Source organism: Bombus terrestris, chromosome 17 (assembly GCF_910591885.1).
Source record: "Bombus terrestris chromosome 17, iyBomTerr1.2, whole genome shotgun sequence".
NCBI lineage: Eukaryota > Metazoa > Arthropoda > Insecta > Hymenoptera > Apidae > Bombus > Bombus terrestris.
This window is the reverse complement of record NC_063285.1, coordinates 11,502,276-11,520,449: the sequence shown is the minus strand read 5'-3', so window position 1 is coordinate 11,520,449 and position 18,174 is coordinate 11,502,276. Positions and strand designations below refer to the sequence as shown.

General features: G+C 30.1%; 3 protein-coding genes across 4 annotated transcripts; 2 read left to right on the top strand and 1 right to left on the bottom strand.

Annotated features, from left to right (window-relative positions):
- The first annotated feature begins 110 nt into the window (after positions 1–110).
- On the top strand, positions 111–2,356 carry LOC100643019. 2 transcript variants are annotated; one of them, XM_012317944.3, is made up of 6 exons: positions 111–488; positions 586–643; positions 804–875; positions 942–1,135; positions 1,409–1,721; positions 1,882–2,356. In XM_012317944.3, exons 2-6 carry the CDS (start codon positions 615–617, stop codon positions 2,153–2,155), a joined length of 882 nt encoding a protein of 293 aa, XP_012173334.2. In that variant the 5' UTR covers positions 111–488; positions 586–614; the 3' UTR covers positions 2,156–2,356. The 2 variants fall into 2 exon arrangements, with proteins under 2 accessions (XP_012173334.2, XP_012173335.2); XM_012317945.3 differs by lacking the exon at positions 586–643.
- Positions 2,357–3,725: 1,369 nt separating this feature from the next.
- On the bottom strand, positions 3,726–7,724 carry LOC100644583 (60S ribosomal export protein NMD3). Its single transcript, XM_003401999.3, has 11 exons — positions 7,542–7,724; positions 7,180–7,314; positions 6,677–6,827; positions 6,480–6,614; positions 5,892–6,000; positions 5,632–5,782; positions 5,093–5,235; positions 4,853–5,004; positions 4,475–4,590; positions 4,206–4,388; positions 3,726–4,073 (listed from the first exon to the last, which is right to left on the bottom strand). The coding sequence occupies exons 1-11, from the start codon at positions 7,580–7,582 to the stop codon at positions 3,878–3,880; spliced, it is 1,512 nt and encodes a 503-aa protein (XP_003402047.1). The 5' UTR covers positions 7,583–7,724; the 3' UTR covers positions 3,726–3,877.
- Positions 7,725–8,248: 524 nt separating this feature from the next.
- Positions 8,249–17,824, top strand: LOC100645659 (mediator of RNA polymerase II transcription subunit 14). Its single transcript, XM_003402008.4, has 20 exons — positions 8,249–8,367; positions 8,469–8,621; positions 8,740–8,899; positions 9,357–9,489; positions 9,602–9,775; positions 9,899–10,204; positions 10,289–10,947; positions 11,041–11,408; positions 11,505–11,927; positions 12,017–12,160; positions 12,250–12,393; positions 12,541–12,713; positions 12,827–13,021; positions 13,239–13,502; positions 13,576–13,822; positions 14,717–15,087; positions 15,188–15,346; positions 15,453–15,722; positions 15,848–16,111; positions 17,474–17,824. Exons 3-20 carry the CDS (start codon positions 8,751–8,753, stop codon positions 17,636–17,638), a joined length of 4,608 nt encoding a protein of 1,535 aa, XP_003402056.1. The 5' UTR covers positions 8,249–8,367; positions 8,469–8,621; positions 8,740–8,750; the 3' UTR covers positions 17,639–17,824.
- Positions 17,825–18,174: the final 350 nt, after the last annotated feature.

Sequence of the window (18,174 nt, the reverse complement as noted above, 5' to 3'; positions counted from 1 at the left end):
ATTGTACTTTACGTGGAAAATTAAGCGGTAATTATTAGAACTGCCATTTTGGATTTCGATAATCTTAATACGTTGTCGGGGGCGTGATTTTAAACAACTTCGTTCTGTACATGTTACTGTTGCTCGGCTTAATTTCCGAGATATTTATAAGATAATTATAAGAATTTTAACTACAATTGTGCGTCCGTGACACCGTGTGCGTTATTATTGGCTGTTGACTGTTATTGCTACCTTATTTGTAATTTCATAGGAAAATTTAGCTTTAATTTAAATCACAACAATACCGAATCGATAACGTCGCATGCGACACGAAAATGGTAGTGGGGAGTCGGATGATCCTCAAAATGTAGGACATGAAATAATATTGAATACCTCCTGTCACACCTATTCTGTAAATTTCTGTAGATTGTTGGTGGTGTTAAGCACGTGATAAGCACAAGGAACTCCAGTTATTAGCTGGCAGATATTGACTTCAGGAACAAATTCACGTGAGTCATTGATATCATTGCTAGAAACACTGATATGCATACATATATATCAGTGACTAGTGGCTGGAGCCTCCTTTGATCTTTTGGGTTTACATAGATATACCTATTATAAAGATAGAGAAGTGGATGAACAAAGGCAATATAGGAATGAAAAGGTGATATAGGAATAGAAAGAGAATACTGTTAACAGGCTTCCTTTGTCCTTGTCTAATAACACATGCGCATTCATAACTGAAAGTCGTTATTTATTTTGTGTCCACATCTCTGTGGTATTTGTATTTATTTCATAAGTTATATGGGTTAAATAATTTTCAGCATGACTAAGAAATGCATGATATGTAAAACAGAAGCGACTCCAATTTCCAAAGCTAAACGTAGCTTTCACATGTAAGTGTATTTATGATTTCTTGCCACAAAATTGAATAAAGTAATCCTTATTATAAACATATATAGGTTTCCTAAAAATGAATTAATAAGAAAGAAATGGATGGACGCAATAAATTTATTGACAACTCCAAACTTTAAAACTTCATATATATGCAGCGACCATTTTGATGACAAGTCGTTCCACGATTCTGATGAATTAAGAAGTAGAAAACGACTACGTCCAGATGCGGTTCCTCAAAGGATAAGTTTTAAAAAATCCGGTAATTATCCAGAGAAGGGTATACCTCGCAGATTTCACAATCTAAACTTCATTGAAGTTTATCGCGAATATTTTGGAAACTAAGACTGAGCAGCGATTATACATAAATATAGGAAAATGTTATTCAGAATATTAAACTTGACAACATATCTGAAGATCATTGAAATCAGCTTGATGTACCCTTTTCAAAATAATTACCTAAACTCCACCTCATCTAACAGTGGTGAATCTTACAAAAGAGCATTGACCAATATTATTAATTCTGCAAATATAGATGATACATCAAAAGAAAAAGATTTAGGGTCAGAAAAGCTGTTTGAAAGACCCGTTGATAAAGACTGTTCTAAATCTGAGATGGTGATTGATGTTTCTAATACATGTATTAAAGCCACAAATGAACAAGATTGTTTAACTGAAGAAGAAAGTAATAATTTAACTGGAGAAAAAAGTAATAGTTTAACTGGAGAAAAAAGTAATAGTTTAACTGGAGAAAAAAGTAATAGTTTAACTGGAGAAAAAAGTAATAGTTTAACTGGAGAAAAAAGTAATAGTAGTATGAATAATGTTCCAAACAGTGGTAATGAAAGGTAGATTATTCACTTTGTAATAATTGTTCAGATGTTCATGATTGGACTGATCTAAAGAGGATTGTAGAAATTAATTTCGATCTTGTTGATATCACAAATTGTATGTGATTCTCTGTAAGAGTATACAATTTTTAAATTGTTCTTTCCGATGTAATTTTAGGAAAAATTCATTCAACAAAAAAATACCACCTAAAAGAATTCGTTTTATGACTGGCTTTAAAACAGAACATATAACTCGAGAAGACTTTGTTTCTGATGAAGCTTGGAATCGCTTCCTCAGGTTAGTAACGTATGAAAGAAGTAGAATGGCAGCTGCTCATAACAGGAATTCACGCAAAGAAAAGAAAATAAAAAATTTTAAACTTCTAATAAGAGACTTGGAAAACCGTGACGAAGTTGATGCTGCTCAATATGTGAAGGTCGTTTTAAAATAACTATTTTATATTTCTATTTTATTATTTTATTTCGTTATTACATAGTTCTTCCGTTTTGGATTTAGACGGACTTCAGATTTTACGATATTGCATATTTTAAGTCTTCAATTCTCTCTTGTATTCTTATATGATTTTATATTATTATATATTTATTAACTTTGACTATAATTGTCTTTGTGAATAAAACATGATCTACCACCATGTGAATAAAACATCTACTACCACATCCCCAAGAATTATTAACACTTTGACGGCCACGTTGATCGTGAGTGCATCTAACGGTGCCCTGTATTAAAACACCGTGGCGTTCCTGGGCGAAACATGTGATTTCGACGTGGCGGTCAAAGTGTTAACACGCATGGAACAACATAAATCCACAACTCCCTTTCCTGTTAACCTCAGAAACTTTACTAGAATTCTTCACTTTCATTCATTGATTACTTATAAATTTGTTACACGTAGCTTTTTCAATTGCTTACCTTGTATTCAAACATTAAATATTGGAATCTGTGCAGAAGAATATAAACCAAGGTTTTGTAAAGAATTTATTAATAACGTATCCGGCATTGTTAGGCAAGAATTAATGAAGGTAAAAAATTGTTTTCGATGTAACTTTTGATGAGACGAGCATTAAACTCAAAACTTTGATAGCATTGATGAATTTTTTCCGGTATTTGCATCTTTTTAATAATTAGAAAAATGACTAAGAACAAAAATTTGAATTACTATTAATTTTATAAATTTATTAAATTGTTCTTTAATTATAAATTTATTAAATAAAGAGGAGGATCTGTCATCATACTTTGGCGAATATCTTTCCAAGAGAAGATACAAACCGTCTTGAAAAGATTAAGGCATTTTTTGACGTTGTTGTCAAATTTCAAAGTCCAACACCGACGATACCGGCCCTAGACGTTGTCGTAATAATACACGCACGAGTCTGTTACTAGTGGATAACTGCATATGCGAAGTTGTAAGAAATGTCTGTTACAAGTAATAACTCAGTTAAAAATAAGTATTATTATTTTCTTAAGCCGGCCGGCCGCCGGTATCGCATGCGCACGATAATAACAATTATTCTATTTCATAAGATAATATCAATTATTCATTTGCTTGTTATTTTATGCAAGTGTTGCCGGCTATCTCGCGACTGTCCGATTGAAAAAATTAACAAAAACCAAAGCCCAATATTTACATTGATGATATTGATTTTCAATTGAGTTACAATAGACATTTCTTAGAATATCCCACATGCAGTTGTACACGAAGCTTTAAACTTTCCCAATTATCGTTTATACATATGTATACATACTATAAGCAGAAGATAAAAGTTAGGTTTAGGTTTGTATTCGTAGGCGTCATATGCGCCTTATGTTTACCTCCACCTCTATCTCTGCCTCTACTAACTCATGGCCTGACCGAGTGGAGTATAGAGAAGAACATGACTATATAAACATTTTAATGCTTTACACACACACACACACACACACACACACACACACACACACTGAACAAGTAAATATTATATAACTAGTAAATATTAAATATTAAAAATAATAAACTAAATTTATTTGTTTCATAATACTATTGTATTTTATATTCTTATGTTTTATAACCCTTAGGGTTATTTATAGTTATGTCTAAACTATTCTGATGAACACTTTAAACATGCGAAGCACTATTAGGATAAGTTAAAACAAATTAATAGTATACAAAGTACTGTTACAAAACATGGGGAACTTCGATATCATCAAATGCGAGGTCGTCAAGCATTTCTTCAAGAGTAATTTGTGGGCAATTGGGATCAGATAACTCATTAGTATCAACTGGAATTAATTTCCTAGAATCTTTGTAAATATTTATGTGTTGTCTCATTTCTGGATCTTCTTCAAGATCTTCCAAAAACTCATAGTAGTCACTAAAATAGTGTTATAATTATAAATTTAATTTTTCAATGTAAAAGTAAACGGAAATATATAATTTTACTTTATACTTAGTTTTAAATATCCAAGTAAATAGTTATTTTTAAATAGAAAATTATACAACTTACTTATTATCTGTGACCATATTGTCTTTATCTTGTATCATATGTTTTAATTTCCAATCTCTCATTCTGCGACGTGCTGCTCTATCTTGTGTATAATTTTTTTTGGTTAAAATTACGTCTGGTACTACGTCTTTATTCAACATTTCGAAATTCTCATCGTTAATGTTACTCTCATTAAGAGCATACCTAAATATAAAATCATCTTTTAACTTTTGTCAATTAGATTATTTATTATTTAGCGCCTTATTTTTTTTTTTATCCTTTTCTTTTACCCTAGGACAGTATCACCAGGTTTTAATATATGGCCAAGGTGAGTGCGTGTATGAATTAAGTTCTCAGTCAGTCCCAAATCGCAACTTCTAACTACCCATACATCTGCTATAACATGCTAGAAACAAAGATATGACTGTAAGCAAAGATGTATAAATTTGTACCGATTGAAAGGAATATTACAAAGGAAAGTTTTCTTTGACGTTTTAAAATTTTGTTCGTAATTTTGTTAATACGTTCGTATTAACGTTCATACGTACGTATATAATTTCATAACCATTTGGTTATTTTATACTATTTTAGTTTTGATCGAAAAGAATCCTTCCCTTGTGAACATTATATTTGAGAGAAAATATTAAAATTAGATACATAATAGATACCTTATTTGAAATAGTTCCCTGTCCAGGAAAAAATTTTCTATCCTTGAATTTTATTTGCTCAATATCCATTACTGTGTATTCTATTAATTGCTTTGGGTCACAAATGCTGTTGAAAGTATGTCTCCAGTAAAGTGTAGCGCTTAATTCTGCAACTAAATAAATAAATAGTATTTTTTGTGAATTAAATTTTACTTTGGAAATTAGATAAATAAGTATCAAATTTTAGAGAACTACACGTACTTTGGCCAGTTGATACATCTATTAAATGTACAAAATTTGTAATTTTATATACTAAACAAATTGAATTTATCCCTCCAAGTTGATGACTTAGTTTTCTTGGAAGACATACTATGCTATCTCTTGATATTGGAACTATTTCCACACTATAAGAGAAATTACAATTACATATTGTTCAAAACAATTAGAGGATCGTTATTATGAATGATTCCATTGCATAAACCAAGTGAACAGAAGCAGTGGTGGAATCATGTAGGTCAATTGACATGTTATTCATACGATACTGTGGTAAAGATTAGTTCTTTATGCAAACAGAAGAAGATATACAGACACAGGAATTGAATATAAAAAACGAAGCGGCGTAAAGCGATCTGGTATTAGATGCAAAAAATGGGCAGAAAAGTATTTAAAAAATTGTAATGTATAAATAACTACAAGCAATCAACTACAAGCAATCTAATGGTTAATTACATAATAAGGAATAATGAAAGTATTCATATCCAATATTTTTATATCAATTTACTAATGTAAACGATCTTTACCTGTATGTAATTTTATAATTGTAGATATTGCTGTGAATATCATGTGATATCAGTTTTTTAGAATGGTCATAGCGACAAGGTATAACGCTTGAAAGAAAATCAACCATTTTACGTGCTGACGCTTCATTTGCATAAAAGAAATCTAGACCCTCTGTAAAAGTTCGCAATGAGTTTAATAAATTATTACATTTAGTAAGTAGAAACTTTAAACTCTTTGATAATTTATCTAATAATATTTTTAAATAATTGCGAGTTCTTACCATGAATAGGTTTTATGCCCAAAGTTTGTTCATGTGCTTTGTACTTCAAAATTAATTGCTCTAGATAATAAAACGTTTTTTTATTTGTTGCTCTTTGTCGTACTTGTACCTTTGTAAAGTGTAAGTTGTAAACAGAGAAAATAATTTTATTACTACAAGTGAAATTTACAATGCTCTTAATATAAGGCTAATTAAAGTATATCAGGTAAGAACGATATAAGCGTGGTCGTAAATTAAAACCTAAGAAGGTATACTCATTGACATCACACCTAGGGCAGCAGCTGCTTTTCAGAGGCAATTTAAATTTCGAGTTGTAAAAGTTATTTGCAAATTATATTCTGCTCGTAATCGTCCATAAAAGCTATATGGCACCAAGTATTTGCCATTCTTTGCGTAATAAGAATTACTACACTGATAAAAATTAGCCTGTTAGTTACCATGGACCAGAACACATATTTTTGAAATAGCTAAATCAATATTGTAACGCCTTTAAAAGTACTTGGGCAAATTACGCGTTTTAACACTCAAAAGCTTCTTCCCAGTTTTACGACCATGCTATATACCTTTTACACATTGTATAAATCTTACCAATGCACGCCAATAATCTTTAGCTTCTGTTCGATGACAATCATTACACATTTGATGATTTACTGTATATTCAACTATAAATACTTGTTGCAAGACTGTTCCACCCATAACTTCAGCTTGCACTGTTAGTTTTACCTAAAGATACAGTGTAATAATAAAATGATTTTTTCATAATAAAACTATTAAATAATAAATACCTTCAATCTCATAGAATGTGGTTCTGTCCACACAAATCCAGCATCAATTAATTTCACTCGATTCAGACCTTTTAGCTTTTTTAAACATAATGTTAGTAACTCTCTGGATTCTAATGCCGCATGAATCCATTCTGCAGGTGGCTGTAGGTACCTAAAACAATTAAACTTTCCTTATCTTGTAAATTTCAGAAAGATAATTGAACAAATATATAAAAAGGTTTAATAAACAGAATGTTCACAACAGCAATGTTATTACTGCAGTACTTTATAGTAATATAGGCTATAAATGTAAATATATACAATATAAGAATAATTATAATACATTTTTAAAAGCTCAACTTCAATTTTCATATCCTTTTCATATCCGCTGCATAATTTTGTTGAGAAAATAAAGATGAACCAATATTTTGAATAAGAAAGATTTTATCATTTCTTTTATGTTTATTTTTTCTACCGTCTCATTTAGAAGTTAACAAATAGGAAAATAAATTGTATTATATTACCTCTCGCAGCCTTTACAAAAATAAATTGTTGCTTGCTTTGGGATATTCTCGGTGACATCTACTTGAGTTCGTAAACATGCCACACACATATTCGCTGGATTTGGTTCAATACCAATACCGCAGATGCAACATAATCTAAAAATGTAATTATTCATAATTTTAATCACATATGGTAGCATTCCAGATAATTTGTTGACGTTATGTTATTCTATTTACTAGAAATAAAACAAGTACTTAATAGTTACATCATTTTACAAAACATTTTATTCTGATCACCTTTAAAAATTTATAAATATAATAAAAACAAATTATGAAATTTATTTATTTCTTATAATACCTAATTTAAGGTTATATTTACTTACATCATTGATTCTTGTCGAACAGGTTCATTTAATATTTCCATTATCTCTATTTATTTTTATGGAATTTCGTAAATAATTTTGTTGAATTCAATAGAATTAAACGATTCAGAAGTAACAAATGAGCTTAGAAATACATGTGATACGTAAGCCTAAACATGTACTACTGGTACTACCGAATCATAAGCACGTGTGAATTGATGCCAACTTCAGGATTAAAACATTTATCTATAGCTATAATCAAATTATTTTTTAATTTTTTAATTTTCAGTATGTATATTATGTTATAAGAGATTTTTAATCATCCTTCATTTTTTTAAACATACTATTTATTCATCGTTACTTTTTTAATGATGTTTTTAAATTGATATGAAATTATGGGAAATAAATAAATAATACTTAGTTAATAATAGTATTAAATCTTCTGATAAATTATGTTCATATATTATTTGAATTTGTAAACTTTATGAATTATTTTTGAAAATAATTAACATCCTTTAAAATAATTTATAATGTGTAATTTGATAAAAAATTTTAATAAGTTACAAGATTGCCTTTGTAGATGGATAAGTAAGAGAAATTAAATTAATAAAATGTTTCATTCGAACTTTTATTGGTATATTTAAATTTATATGTTTTTGTTAATAAACAGTCATTTTAATTTATTTTTGTGGTAGCAATGCAACGTAAACTCGAATCGAAATATACAAATAATTTGAACGAGCCACCATGAAAGGGTATCCTATCTAGTTTTCCAACGTTCATGACATATTTGAAAAGTAGCTATTTTCACTTACTATTATATTATTATAGTGTATACGATCGAAAGGTAAATGTTGGAGTTGAGAATATGTTTATTTTATGTTAATCTCTTTCTGTTGTGTTTGTTCCCTCATTGTTGATATATTTTTATTACATATATGTTTACAGGTATACTAGTATGAAAATGAATAATCAATTTTGTTATCATTTTTACACCTTCAAATAACTAGTTTGCAATTTTGATGCAATATATTCGAATTAATTAATGTAAAATAATTAATAAATATTAATAATAATACTACAGACATATAGTATCATAATGTACGTATATTATATATAATATCATATACAAGTACTATATTATTGGTATTCAAGTTAATATTTATAGATATCTACATCCTAATTATGTTGATTTGACTTTTGAATTTGTCAATTACAGTATAATATAAAATGACTCCAATACCACTAGAGGGTCACCAAACACCTGTAACTAACAATATCCCACAGGAAGGAAATCGTGGCGGTTCTATTTCTCTTGGCATGCTCATTGATTTCATCATACAACGTACTTACCATGAACTCACAGTTTTAGCCGAATTGTAAGAAAATTTACATATACTTTTACATTGCATAAAGTAGAGATTCAGTGTATATGAAAATTGATATAGTTTGAACATTATTCAATGTAAATTAATGGAAGTAATATGCATAATATATATGATACATGAGTATTTAAGAGTTAAATAAGTATAGTTAGATAAATAGGCAATTGTTTAGCTAGTAGTTAAATAGTCTGATAAGAGAAGCGTATAAATATATGTATCAGAAGAATGTGTGATTGAGAGTGCAGGACAAGTAAGAATAACAATTATAAACCAGGTCTCTTTTTATGGCTGGGAGGCTGAAAAATGAACTATTTGTCTTCTTCTTCTTCTTCTTCTTCTTCTTCTTCTTATTATTATTATTATTATTATTATTATTATTATTATTATTATTATTATTATTATTATTATACATAAATATTCATTTTAACCGAAATGTAATATGTCTTTACAGATTACCTCGGAAAACTGATATGGAACGTAAAATAGAAATTTATAACTTTTCAGCTAGAACTAGACAGCTATATGTACGATTATTAGCATTGGTTAAATGGGCTAACAGTGCTTCCAAAGTTGATAAATCTGCGGTATATTAAAAATTAATATTTTGTTTATTCATTGCGACGTTTTAAGTGTTTGATGTAGTTAATCTATTGTACAATCGAATGATTATTGACTAAAAAGGAATTTTTTTAACAGCATATAATGGCCTTTTTGGATAAGCAGTCACTGCTTTTTGTTGATACAGCTGATATGCTTGCAAGAATGGCTCGTGAGACATTAGTACATGCAAGATTACCTAATTTCCATATTCCTGCTGCAGTGGAAGTTCTTACAACTGGAACATATAGTCGTCTACCAGCATGCATAAGAGTAATTTTAATTTACTGATACTTATAATTATACTCAGTGTACTTAGATTTAGTAGTAGATTTAGATTAGTATAATTGTTTCAGTTTCAAACTTTACTTAAATAGGCACGTATTCTTTCAATAGGAAAGAATTGTCCCTCCAGATCCGATTACACCAGCAGAGAAAAGAACTACCCTGCAGAGATTAAATCAAGTTATTCAACATAGATTAGTTACTGGAAATCTGCTTCCACAAATGCGCAATTTAAAGATTGAGGCAGGAAGAGTAACATTTCTTGTGGAGCAAGAATTTTCAGTATCACTTACAGTAATGGGAGATGGTCCAACAGTACCTTGGAGATTATTAGAATTGGAAATTTTAGTTTCAGACAGAGAAACAGGAGATGGAAAAGCTTTGGTGCATCCATTGCAAACTCGTTACGTACATCAAGTATCATCTTTTTTAACAAATCATTATGTTATTTACTTTATTTTTTAATTACTCAATATTCAAGTAAATAATTTTAATTGCAAGGTGGTTCAGTCAAGATTGGCAGAGAGTTCAAATCCATTATCTGAAGTTTACCATATTTTGCACTATTTCTGTCAATCACTACAGCTAGAAGTACTTTACTCTCAAACATTACGATTAATACGAGATAGATTGGATGATCACATTCACGTGGATGAATATACACCAGGAAAATGTCTTTCTGTCTCTTATTGGAGAGAACTGACTAGCAAAGATCCTCGATCAGAGCTGGGATATAAATTAACAGTTCAGGTTGACCAACATGATCCTGCAAGGCCTCTTGCAATAGTACATGTTCCATCCTTAGGTAGCAAAGAAAGTGAAATAGCAGACAGGGCAATTCGGTCGGATCAGTTATCAATGGAATGTTTGTTAGTACATACAATATATGTACGTACCAGAAGTAGATTATTAGATTTGAAGCAAGAACTGCAAACAATGTTGAAAGATGTTGAATGTACTTTAGCCGGTTCACCTGCTATTCTTTCTGTTCCAATTTTGCAACCTTGTTTAAGAGCAGAACATTTATTAGTTACTGTTGATACACATACTGGAATGTTGCAATGTCATGTGCCTCAATATGAAGTTCCTTTGATTCCTGAATTAACTGCTGCATTAAATGGTGATCATTCTCGTCTTCCGACGTTAATATCAGAACTAAGGTAATATTGTTCTAATTTTCGCTTCATTTTATTCCCCCCCTCCCCTTCCTTTTGTCTACTTTTTAATATATTTTATTCTATTTCATATCACAGATTTTGGATAACACAAAGACGATGTGAGAAAACACTACAGCATCTCCCAGCAACATCTCATGAACGTTTGCCAGTACTTCTTCATCCTGATCATCCAATGTCAAAGATTAGTAGACATCGTATGTTTGTTCAACTTCATCGACATCCTACAGTAATTTTAATAGTGGCATTTAAGGAAAAGGAAACTTCACCATGTGAGATTGAATGTTCGTTTTACCTTGCTGTAGTAAAGCATAGTTCCATAGAAGACGATCCTCATGATGATAGCATTGAGACAGAAATTCCAAAAATGTATTTGAAAGTTCAAAGCTTAATCGAGTTTGATACATTCGTCATAACCCATGGTCCTTTCACCAGTGTTGATAATGGTCAGTATATTAATTTGTGATGCGCTAATATAATAATGTTATTAAATTTTTATTTAATAGAAGAACAAATAAACGGTTATATTTAATGTATCACAGAAACTTCTGAAACAAATAGCCTTAAACGAAGAAGTACAGGAACCAGTGGAAGATCTGATGCCAGTACTACATTACAGAACAGAAGATCCAAACAACCTGCATATTTTATTCCGGAGTTAGCACATGTGGTTGCACTTTGTGATGAAAGGATACCATTTGTAACATTAGCACAAGAATTAACTAGGAGAGATATAGCTCATCAAGGACTTCAAGTAGAAGCAAATGCTACTGCATTAGTTTTAAAACTGGTTCAGTTACCTGCCCCTTTTGCAGGTGTAAGTACTAGCTGTGCTTGGTATGCTCTTCTTAAAAGATTGCTCAGTGTTTCAATCAGAGTTCAAGGCAAAGGTATGGCTAAAACATGGATGGCTGAGTTTGTATTCTATGGTAGCCCTTTATCCAGCAGCCATCCGAAAGAACAAGGTAATATATTGTTCAATACTTTAAAGAAATAACATATATATTATAATACATTTAAATAATCTATATGTAACCTGTTTAATTTGTATTAGGATTACGAAGACCAGTATATTTTCAATATGAAATGGGTACAGCAGATACGGTTTCGCGAACAGTAGATGCGTTACTCAATGATTGGGCTCAAATTGTATATCTTTATTCTATTGTACATGGTTTGGCAGAATATTTTAAAATGGGTATAGCTTGTAATTTTATTAGAAAATAATATCGAGTTGGAAGTTGTATGTTATTAAAATCATTAACCTTTGTGCTTTTTATGTTACAGAAAAATATAATCTGCGCAATATGGTTAGTATAAAATCATATAACTATAGTAAGTTAGTTCTTACTTATGGTCCTAACCGTGGAGCTACCGTTACTGTGCAATGGAGTACCAATGATAAAGCATTTAAATTGATTTTTGGAAAAAGTAAATATTACTTTTTATCTTATATCAATTACACACGATGTTCATTCTAGTGACCCATATATCTTTTACCTTTTTGTGAACATCCTTTATATTCGTTATTAATTTAATATATTTTTACTAATTTAAAGCTTTAAATTTAATGTATAGGTCCAACTAGCACTACTACTAATGCTCATTCAATTATGAAGGAACAGCTTGAAGCTCATTTGAATACGCATAGAAATTTGGCCCAACTTATACACATTCTACATGAAACACTTCAACCCCTTACATCGATTAGTAAATTGCCTACGATTCCACAACTTTGTGTTTATAATTCGGTATGATCTTAATATTACTTGTTTTTCTTAAAATTTGTTTTATTTCATTTTTGTTTGTTAGATATTGTATATTTTGTTATTATTGTCCATAAGTTATATTGTACCTTTTATAGAGACCTCAAGTGCCAGTACAAACTTTCACTATCATGCCACAATGTGTAACTCTAGTCAGAATTGCGTATCAGGGTATGTATTGTTTAGAACTTCGTCTACGAGGAAGTGGTCTAGTGAGTTTACGAGATGGAGCGTACAGCCGTTTTGATAGAAGTTACGTTGTAGATGAGTTCACTCCTACACAAGGTCTTAAGGTAATAGTAATTAATAGTATTAGATTTAATATTAATCATTTATGATAAAATATTAATAATATTAGAACATGTATTAGAATAATATTAGAATTCTATTTGATATCTCACTTCGAAGAAGTTATTCTTTATAAAATTTACATTACACCTTAAAATACAGAATATGTAATTTTATGTAATTTATTTTTCTATTAATTATTTATTTTTGCTAATTGTATAGGCCTTCTTATCCAAATATGTGGATGAAAGTGCAGTTTCCCGCAGAAGATCTCAGTCAGAGGATGACAATCCTCCTTCTCCTGTAACAATGGATAGCGATGGCGGTAGTGGGAGTGGAAATGTAGGTTTTCTAAGCCATCATAGAAGCGGACCCCAATCACCTGCACAACAAAGAGATGGATTAAGATTTCATCCACCTTTGACTCCACCTTCTGGTAGTAATCCTCATACTCCAGCTAGTCCACATACTGCTAATATATCGCAGGTAGCTTTTGTATTCATTTCAATACTGTACAAATGGTACAAGATATTTTCTTTTTATTTTCAATTTCCTTCAGACGAGTCAACATCAAAGTTTTGGAAGTAGTCCAGCTACTTCCTTCAATTTGGCTTCACCACCATCACTACCACCAAATACTCCCAATATGCTACCACATCCTTCGCCAGGTTCTGGATTAGTCGCTAATAGTCCTTTAAACCCGATGCATGTTCCTAGTCCAGCTGGATTAATGCCAACATCTTCACCAGGACCATGTAGTAATGTTCAAGTGGGACATTCTCCAGCAGGATCCTTTATGCAAACTGGTAAGAAATAATTTTTAATTGAGAATGTTAATACTACAATATGTATTGTTTCAAAATCATATCACTTAAACAGGTATAGTACTGTAATATTAGTATTAGTATTAGTATTTATTGCATCATCCATACATTATTCAATATTTTCGGATATGATACATTGTATCACTTGAACTATATATATACAAGTTTTTTCTTTATACTATTAAGATATAATTAATTAATAATTTCTGGATCCAACTAATTTGTCCACATTTGAACACTTGAATATGATTTTATTCAAGTCAAACATATTTCAATTTTATCAACAATTTATTTAACATTCTGTCTTGTTTTCTTTTGTGTGTGTGTGTGTGTGTGCGCGCGCGCGCGCGCGCGTGTTAAGTTATATATTACGTATATTATTTTTTCCATGTCATTTTTAATAGTTTTTATTATTAGAAACTTGTAGATTTTGAAATAACGTTATAAACAATCTTTCTCGGTAAAACTTTGCTTTTATCATACAATTAAAAATGACATTTGTTAACAACTTATATTTATTTTAAAAAAAGTAGTAATCCAATAGTATGAATTATGTTTCTCTCATCTTTCTATTGTTTATAATTTTGATTTATAAGTCATACAAATTAATAGTTTAATAATTTCTTTTTATTTGTATTATAGAAATAAGTAAATGTTTTATAAAATGTTGCACTAAATGTTGCACCTAAATATTAAAATCTTAATATAATTGTTAATATTAAAAATTACCTTAAACATTATATTAACTGCATATTACTAAACATAGCGACAATATCACTAATTTCAATTAAATTACATAAGAGCATAACATTTTTGTAATAAATTCTATTAGACTTAGAAATATAATATAGTGAGATTTTATGGTTATTTACTTAGGACATATAGATGGAAGCCCGTTTCCATCTTCACAGAGCATGACCTCTCCAGCAGCCTCTAATTGGCCAGGATCACCTAGTGTACCTAGACCATCTCCAGCACGTCCTACACAGAGTCCAGGACATGCAGCACTGCATAGTCCACAAGCTTCTGATCATAAAACTGGTACCCATATCTCAAGGGTACTTCCACAACGTTCATGGGCAGGTGCTGTACCTACGCTTCTAACCCATGAAGCTTTGGAATTACTTTGTTGCCCTTCCCCACATCCCTCTGGACTTCCTGGTCCTGATCTTTCACCGCTTGAAAGATTTTTAGGGTGCATTTATATGCGCAGACAATTTCAACGGTTCATACAAACTGATGACTGCGTAAGAGTATTTTTTAATAAGAATATTTTATCTAGTTATGTATATTATATTTTAAAAGTACAACACAATTTATAAAAGTTATATATTAAATTATTTGTAGTTAACTGCAGTAAATAGTACAGAGCCAGGAGTTGTACACTTTAAGGTAGAGAGTTTACAATGTCGAGTTGGTTTAAATCCACAACATTTGCAGTCTCTTCATATAAAGGTGCAACCACTTCCTGAACATAAAGATCAATGGTCATTGGAAGAGTTACAAGTAATTGTCATAATTCAATTCATAATTCAAATTTTCTTTCGTTTTTTAATATCCTTTTCGCTTATATCTTTAAAACTATTTTTATATATTCCCTCTTCTTTTGCAGATTATAGAAAAATTTTTTGATACGAGAGCAGCAGCACCGCCATATAAACCAAATACACTTTCTGGCTTTGGTAGAATGTTAAACGTCCCATTCAATGTATTAAAAGATTTTGTACAAATAATGAAATTGGAATTAGTACCTGGATTAGCACAGCAACAACAACTTAAGTGGAATGTACAATGGTGTTTAAGGATTCCTCCTTCTGGAACTCCAATTGTACCAACTGGCATGGCTGCTGTACTAGTTTGCAGAAATAAAATCCTTTTCTTTGTATGTATACATACATAGATGTTTATTAAAATACTATTATCATATTAAAATGACGATATTGCATTAATCTATATTAATTTGTTATAATAAAAGTTATATTAACGTTTCATCCGTCTGTGTTACAGTTACAAATAACAAGGATTGCATTACCGTATCAAGGAGAAACACCGTCATTGGTTTTACCGCTAGTTTATGATGTTAGTACAAATTTGACGCAATTAGCAGAGAAAAGGGATCCAAGTCCAGCTTCTGCAATGGCAGCTGCATCTTTACAGTTAAAAAGATTTGCTGAATATGGTGCAAATCAATCTGAGTGTTCTCTATTTCCTGCAGTTAGAGATTTATTAGCTAATTTGACTCTTCCTTCAGAGCCTCCAGTTATGTCTCAGGTAAATAGATAAATCTTTTCATTTTCAAAGTATTAAACCAGGATTTAATCAACCCTGCAATTGGTTCATGAACGTTTGCGAATGCTCTTAAGAAGAGTTACTGTTTCGAGTGAAGTTCATTGACTGCATGCGTTAAATGGGGACTAGAGATCGCCGTTTTCCATTTACAGATCAATGAAAGCCTAAAAATAACATATCTTTGGTAGGGATACTTAGTACATATTCGTAACAAATTTTTGCTTTTCTTTAGAAAAAGAACATCCTGTTAGCATTTCTATATAAAATCTATCTACTAATTATGTACTATTATATATACTACCTTGTTCTGTTGTATTCTGTAATTGAGTCATTTATTCAGCCATTGTATTATATGTGTCACTTTTCAATGAGATTTTATCCGTCTCTAAAATTATTAATGTATTTAATTTATACCAATTTATTAAGAGTTTAATTTGTCCAATAGTCCTTTTAGAAGCAACTGTCTTTTATCTTTAACAAAGAACAACATGTAGAAGTACGATTATCAGATTATATGTTGGTAAATATAAACTTAAGCAATTATAAACATAAAGAAAAGTCAAGCTTACATTTAACTAAGAATGCATACATTATACTTCTATATGTTAATTTCAAGATGAATGCTTTGAAAAACAAGAAAGTTATGAATAAGCTAAAATTAAATAAGGATCTTTTTAAAGGCTGTGATACAAATAAAATTATAAAGATTTGCTACACAATTTGTAGTAAACCTATCAACTGTTATTCATTGTATTACAGAATCGAATATTACAAAATTTTTTGTGAGATAAGAATAATCATTCCCTACATAAAATTGCAATTTAAAAGAGACATGTATATGATCAGAGAAAACGATTTGCGCATTGATTAGATTAACCTGAGCACGAATCTTTTAATTGCCTATAGAAAACAAAAGTCTTTCATAAAATATTATAATTGCTATATCACATGTATTAAATCTATTATACTTTACTTAACTGAAAAATTAGAAAATTAGAATGTGCGTGTAAAATTTACGTTAAAATTGAATTACTGTTAAAAACTTTTATTTAAATATATTCTATAATACTTGTTTATATTATACTGTACCAATATATTAATTATTTACTTATTATATGACATATACATATATATATATATATATATATATATATATATATATATATATATATATATATATATATATATATATATATATATATATATATATATATATATATATAACTATACTATAATAATAGTAGGCGATATAACTAATAATAATAATGATAATGATATCTTTTATTTAATAACTTCATGTATTTGAAAAATAAAATACAAATAAACAAACACTGCTGCCTATAGGTAGTTCCATCGCCAGCTGGTGGACAAGTAACACCAACACAACAGATTCAAAGTCCTGCAATGCAATTGCATTCTCCTATGGCTGGGAATCAAGGTCCTCCACAAGCACCATATGGAATCCAAGGTATGCCCCCCATGGGCATAATGGGTGGACCACCTCAATAGGACATGCTTTACTCTCCTAACCCCCTAAGTTTACCGAATCAGTCATCATGGATCAACTGAATCGTATTTTGTAATGTCCGTTTTAAGAATGTGCATAAGTCTTCTTTTTCGTTCGTCAATACAACGGACTATAGCGGGGAATTGTAGGAGAGTTGCTTCATCAAAGAAGCCTTCTTTTATAAAAACTCATACTATGAAAAAGTAAGTAAGCTATACGAAAGAACAGCATTAGTATCGAACTTAAGGGTAGACGGACCAAATTTCACTTGAGAATTATTTATTAAATCAATGCGAAATTATTTCCAATAAACTCTACCTACTTTTTAATAATCTTGCATCTTTACATAATTATGCATTGTTATCAATTATCAGAACACCAGTTATAAGAAAAATGGTATAGTAAACTCTTATTATAGTACAAACTTTATTATATCGAGGGATGTATTATGAAAATAATTAAACAGTTTGTAATATTTTGTATTCTTTATAAAGAAAAATCAAACATCAAGTTCTTTTCATATTTATCGTTAGACGAT

Bases quoted from the DNA above. Each gene is read 5' to 3' on its own strand.
- LOC100643019 (XM_012317944.3), top strand. From the start codon at position 615: ATGAACAAAGGCAATATAGGAATGAAAAG. The intron at 876-941 runs GTAAGTGTATTT...AAACATATATAG, and splicing joins GCTAAACGTAGCTTTCACAT to GTTTCCTAAAAATGAATTAA. The intron at 1,136-1,408 runs GTAATTATCCAG...CTGCAAATATAG, and splicing joins GATAAGTTTTAAAAAATCCG to ATGATACATCAAAAGAAAAA.
- LOC100644583 (XM_003401999.3), bottom strand. From the start codon at position 7,582: ATGGAAATATTAAATGAACCTGTTCGACAAGAATCAATGAT. The intron at 6,615-6,676 runs GTATTTATTATT...CTGTATCTTTAG, and splicing joins CACATTCTATGAGATTGAAG to GTAAAACTAACAGTGCAAGC. The intron at 4,591-4,852 runs GTATCTATTATG...CTTTGTTTCTAG, and splicing joins AGGGAACTATTTCAAATAAG to CATGTTATAGCAGATGTATG.
- LOC100645659 (XM_003402008.4), top strand. From the start codon at position 8,751: ATGACTCCAATACCACTAGAGGGTCACCAAACACCTGTAACTAACAAT. The intron at 11,928-12,016 runs GTAATATATTGT...AATTTGTATTAG, and splicing joins CAGCCATCCGAAAGAACAAG to GATTACGAAGACCAGTATAT. The intron at 12,714-12,826 runs GTATGATCTTAA...TACCTTTTATAG, and splicing joins AACTTTGTGTTTATAATTCG to AGACCTCAAGTGCCAGTACA.